At 40.0% G+C, this 6,049-nt stretch overlaps 1 protein-coding gene across 1 annotated transcript in view; it reads right to left on the bottom strand.

The window, feature by feature from the left end:
* LOC101864504 (transmembrane emp24 domain-containing protein 10) overlaps positions 1-5,472 on the bottom strand; it is a gene marked incomplete at its 5' end in the record, with an annotated part of 10,571 nt that extends 5,099 nt beyond the window's left edge. Inside the window, 4 exon segments of the mRNA XM_005091380.3 lie at positions 190-316; positions 1,676-1,746; positions 3,873-3,993; positions 5,106-5,472. Of these exon segments, the coding sequence (XP_005091437.1) occupies positions 190-316; positions 1,676-1,746; positions 3,873-3,993; positions 5,106-5,282 (496 nt within the window).
* Positions 5,473-6,049: the final 577 nt, after the last annotated feature.

The raw sequence follows: 6,049 nt of genomic DNA, 5'->3' as shown, positions 1-6,049 counted from the left end.
CGGGCCTAGCGATAGCATCGGCCGGTTCGCGATTGTCGGATTTCAGACGATTGTCGGCAAACATGCAGGTCTAAAAACCTCATATCCCAAAACTTTCACTAGCCCCTTCCTCCCAGGCAGACAGAGTAGTCCATGGCATGAGGCGGTTAGCTGTACAACTACAAACACAGAAGAGTTTGAGGCACTTACCATTGGTGTCCCTCATTTGTTCTTCCCTTGATCTCATGTAAGCAAAATCATCCACAATAGACTTGGACAAGTCCTCAAGCCTCCTTAGTTCAACCTCCAGAGGTTTCAACTTCTCTGCCTTGGCAATCTGGTGTGGAAGGAGAGTATGGTGAAAAAAGGAAAATGGAGAGACTTAGGATATTCTGAAAGTGCCACACTCTGTTAACTCAAGGCAGGCGAACACGTTGTGTACCTATGGTTATAAATTCTAGTACCAAGCTTTTCTGAACATTCCAAAACAACCAAACTAGGACAATAAATATTCATACCTAGATCTTGAATGCACCCACACTATGAGAGATTTTTTTACCAATGCACATGACTCCCTTAAATATTAAGTGTAAAAGAAAAAGCTTTAACTCACTCGCTGCCGGCGCCTTAGCTCAGACCAAGTCCCTGCCTGCCAGTTTTTTTGTTGACCTTTTTCAAAATCCAGTTACTCTGTACCTATTTATGTTAGATTTATTAAAATTGGCCAATTTCAGTAGGATACGTTGAGCTTTACAGAACAGAAAGAATTTTGACTGTAGGTTATTTTGTTCATATTTTATATAGCTTTTCAAAAAATGACAAATCTTGGGGACTCAAAACTTTTTTTTTGTCTAACTAGCAAGTACAAAATTTTTGCTGTTTTTGTGAGAGAGTTTGCTGTTTCTGTCCTAAAATACACAACAAAAATGTATAACAAAACAAAGAAAACTAAATTGATAAGTTTATGATGACTTAGGCTACACTATTTCAAGCATCACCGCTTGAATCGTTAGTCGTAATACTAGACTATAGTACTAGATATCTAGTATTAGTACTAGCCTACTGCTGTCCACAGGTGATCTACCTCTTTCTCTCATCTCAAACTACCATCACTACCACTATTTTGTATTTCATCATCTGAATCAAGAGTTAACTGAATCATATGGATTCAAAATCTCTACAATTACGAGTCATTTTCAATTCATATCGGCATGACCATCACGTTAGCATTTGGTCGACTTCAGCCGCCCGGCGGTCAAAACAAAACCCAGAAAAAGGACAAAGAGAACCCCCGTTCCAAAAATAGGCAAAACTTCAAGGGAAATCATTCTAATAAAAGCGAAACTGCTTCTAATAAAAGCGAAACTGCTCTAAGTGGTCAAAGGGATGTTACTCAAGTACTTGTGCTATGCCGTTGCCGCATACATGTCGGCAATAAGTAGAAATAATGAGGAAAATGCGCGACCGACAGGGCTGCGGTAGCGGCGGTGAGCGGTCGTCGCCTATTGACCATCACAGGAGCGACAAAACAATGGCAGTGAGTGAGTTAAGAGAATATTTTCAAGCATTTTAAGATTTAAAAAGGACAACATGAGACAATATCAACTCATTGACGAAATATTTGACAGTTGAACTTTTTAACTGCATCTGGTAATATGTTCAACCAGAGCATGCAACACACAAACAGGTAACATACATCGTCGTAGTTCTTTGCCTCAATGCCACGCTTGACATCCAGATACACTTCTCGGTCAGGGGCTACAGCACCTGTACAAGACAATTCAATAGAGTCATGAGTCTTAAAAACAAAAATTACTTATATATATATAAAGGTTTCACAGGAGCCCAACAACAAATTTACCCCATATAAAGGTTTCACAGGAGCCCAGACAACAAAGCACTCATCTTGTGTGACAATAACCTGTAACGTGCAGTAACATTCCTCCAGGGTCTACTAGCTAAACAATGTATCCTGTTTCCATAACAAAAGTTGAAAGCAAAGGCATAAGAAGATCACCTCTAGAATGAAAAAAAAGAAAACTTTTTAATTCCATAGCATGATGGATGGAATTGAATTATTATATTTTATGGTTGGCATGGTCTAAAGTCATCACAGAAAGTTTTGCCATTATTTAATCACACTGCCAACATATTCCTAAAGATCCCATGATGTGAATCCATGTGCTGTAAATAAAATGGTCTCATCCCGACACCCTCTTTCTCAAAATAGTAATATAATTATAAATATATATGTGAGACAGCGAGGTGGAATCAGGCTCTCGTCAAAATAATGAAATCAAAGATATTGTCATTTTTCTACCCGTTTGGCAATTTTTATCAGATTTTTGTTTTTAAGCTCAACAGCTTTTATGTTAATTTAAAAACACATTTCTGTGTGGATTTTATCACGAAAAACTTTGATTAACTCACTTCAGACTGGTCACACAACAGTTGCGTGACCCCCGCCGCGACGCCCGCAACGGGTCTCACAAGCCCTGCGTGACCAACTTTGGATTTTTTTTTTCGCTCTACAAATCACGCACGGATCGCGAGACCCGCCTCGTACCCTTGTTTGGCCAAGCCTGAGCTACTTAGACTTCGTTTCCTATCTCTGGGGCCGGTAGTTTTTAAGTTATTGAAGGTGAAGGATAGTGACCCCAACTGGGGTTGAACAGACCGGAACTCGCGCTTTGTTTTTTTCTATACGGCTGATAGTAATCCGACAGTCGCGTCGTAGTAACGGTCGAAGAAGTCGCATGAACAAGAATCACATAATTTCGCCGTTTTCTATACTTCTGTGCGTTTTACTAGTTCTAGTGTCTCAGAATATGATGTGTCTAATAGTTAGGATCCTGGATATGTACCCGAACACGGCCCGAGTCGTAGTTCTAGGGCTAGATCTAGCACTAGTACCGGTGTTGTTTTTCGCGCAACGAAATCACAACGTCGTGCCGTACATCTGTCTCATGTAATTCAGTGTATGGGTTTGAATCAATGCACAGACCAGCTTTTATATTTTCACCAAACACTCGCACATGTATACAAATCAAACCAGAACACTTTGAACTTTTATTTTTGTTGTTGCAGTGAATTTCATTCTACTTGTCACGTCTCTGGAAATTTTTCGGAAAATCAAATTCATGCCAATTTTTAAAAAATCATACAAATTAAAGTATTAGACTTAAACAACTTTAATTTTTTGTATTAGATTAAGCTTGAATGTTACTTTACTGTGTCAAAAAATGATTACAATAGGGTAATTCTGAGAGTTGTGGTGATTTTTTGAAATACCCCCAAAAACGCCAGTCTTCAACGCTTGTGACTGGTGAAAAGGCCCAGTCGCAAGTGAGTTAAAGGTACAAAAAAATGTAAATTTTTAGTTTTCAAGGAGTCTCAGGTATTGAAAGATACCAAGCTTTGGCGGTCATTTTCTCCCTTATTTTTCCTCTGAAATCAGGTTACCCTACTTACTTCAATCACAAATATTACGACTTCTATTATAAAGATAGATGGGTACTTTTTTCAACGGAAGATAGACAAATGAACAGGCTTTAAGATGACATCAATAACTCCACATGCCCAAAAATTGACGAGTGCCTGATTCCACCACGCTGCCTCACACATATGTGTCACTACGCTGTGGAATCGGGCTCTCATCAATTTTGAGGCATGTAGATTTATTGGTATCATCTTAAAGCTTGTTCGTTTGTCTTAATTTGGAAGGAAAAAATATCCATTTATCTTGAACAGAAGTTGAGATATTTGCAAATGAAGGAGGTGGGGGTCACCTGGTTTCAGAGGTGAAATTAGAAAGAAAATGGCCCTCAAAGATGAGTGATTTCCTTAGCTTGAGAGTCCGTAGAAACTGAACATTTACATTCTCAAGATCTTACCACTGACAGGTTTCGAGGTGAAGCAAACCTCAAACATATCATACTCCTCGGTAGTGAATGCAAAACGTCCCTTGGTGGCATCCTCCTTTGAATACAAGATGTGGCCTCTTGAATCTGTCACCTGAAGTAAATAATAGAAAAATTTCGTTTCGGTATCAAACGAAAGAAAAAACTTTTTGCTATACTATGCAAATCAAAATCCCGGCTCCAGATTCTCGTCAAGGCGAGACTTTCGCTTCTAAAGACGCTGGGTCGGCGCGGGCGGTTCCGGGCGAGTCAGGGTGGAGCGCGTAAGGGAATTCCCGGGCGAGTTAGGGTGTAATGTGTTAACCATACATCTTCATATGTTGAACATCAACATATCATGAGTTATGCAAAAATAGATTGTACTGTACCACATGTGTGGTGAAAAATACTTGAAATCTATGGTTTCCAAGCAGAGAAAACATTAAATAGCGAAACCGCTAACCTGAAGGTGCAAAAGTGACCAACTTTCCAACAAGACTGCAAAACATCAAATTATGATAAAATTCAGGGCCCCCCCCCCCCCCCCCCCCACTCCCCCTTCTCATTCTATATTTTTATGCCCCCCTGAAACCCCCCTAGCCTACTCTTGGGGCCAAAACCGGCAACAAAGCGCCCAATCTGGAGATTCCCGGACTGATTTTGCCAAAATTTCCGCCCTCGGGGCCGGGACATCACAACTCGACTAGTCCCGGAAACTGTTGTCGAGCGAAAGAAATAAAACCTGACGCGAAAGCTGATGATCGATTCTAACAAAACTGATACTGACGGAGAACAACTCGCTCGGCTTGTATTGAATTCTCAATCAGTCAGTTGTTGTGAGATTCCCAACTTCGCACTTCGTGACCCCATCGCCGAGTCAGTCTACGAGTCCTCGGTACAGATCTAGATCTAATCTAGATCTTCGTCTCGCCATCGGATAAGTGGCAAAATGGGGTAATTTACCAAAATTATATAAAAGAAACGGATGACAGCACTTGATTTTGATGGTGTTAGTCTAGCGGTAGATCTAGCGCTGAAAGGTGTAAAACTATAAACAACAATTCACAGTAAATACTAAACTAAAGTAAAGTAAATAGAATCTAGGCCTAATTGTCTGCAGAGAAAAGTTTTTAAAATATGCAGACTACATTCAGGGCGCCGTGACACATGGCCTGCAAAACTACGTTCAAGGCGTTGATTATAGTCACTGCGAAACAAAAAACATACGCTCAAATCTGCTCGCTGTCCATTTTCTTGAACATCGTATTCGCCGGTTACGAGCACATTTTTATGAATTTCTTCTTTCAGGCACTTTCTTTGGTTTGATGAAAGATGAAACCTTATCGCATCTGCACACAATACTGTGGCCATAAACAACACAAACACATAATGCATGAAATCCATCACGGCAGTTCGTAACAGCCCCTAACAAATGAACTGTTCTCCTTCGTGGTGTCAGGAGTCCGTCACCATTCAGCAAAAGAATACGTGTTTTCGAGAGCAACGAATGTGTCTTCCTTCCTGCCGAGGCTACGGAGTTGCTGCCCTTGTGGTAACGTGGCAATCGGGGACCTCCGGAAATTCCCGTGAATTTCCGTAAAATTTGTAAAAATAAAATTTTTGCAAGAGTATTATGAAAACAAAACAATTAAGCTTATTCATTATTAAGTTGAAAATTCTGAATCGAACATGCAAAAATTCAACAAATGAAAGGCAGTGTTGCTAATGGTTACCAAAAAAGTAAACGCACATCTGTAAAGAGTTCTGAGAAAGTTCCGAGTATCTCTCGATACGATAGAAGGTAGATCTACATCTAGATATCTAGATCTAGTCTAGATCTAAATAAAAATAGGTTGTTATCGCCTAGCCAAACCAAAGATTTCGCCAAATTACACCGCTGCAGGATTTAGTTCACTGAGCCTGAGGGTGAACGGACGAACTCAAGCAGACATGCAATAGAGGCTAGGCAAGGAGGTTTATTATAATATACAGTTTGTTGTAAGGTCCTATTGAGGTTAAGTCATTATAGTTATGTCTCCTTTTTAGAGTAATGGAACATCAGCTTCAGCCAAAGATACTTCACTTGCCTCAGCTTTATTCTTTTTTTTTTAAAGATTATTATTGTTTTGTTCTTGTCTTTTACTTCTTTTTTTTTTTTGGGGGGGGGGGGG

Source organism: Aplysia californica, unplaced genomic scaffold (genome assembly GCF_000002075.1).
Source record: "Aplysia californica isolate F4 #8 unplaced genomic scaffold, AplCal3.0 scaffold00029, whole genome shotgun sequence".
NCBI classification, from domain to species: domain Eukaryota; kingdom Metazoa; phylum Mollusca; class Gastropoda; order Aplysiida; family Aplysiidae; genus Aplysia; species Aplysia californica.
The sequence above is the reverse complement of the archived record's forward strand: the minus strand, read 5'-3'. Positions and strand labels throughout refer to the sequence as shown.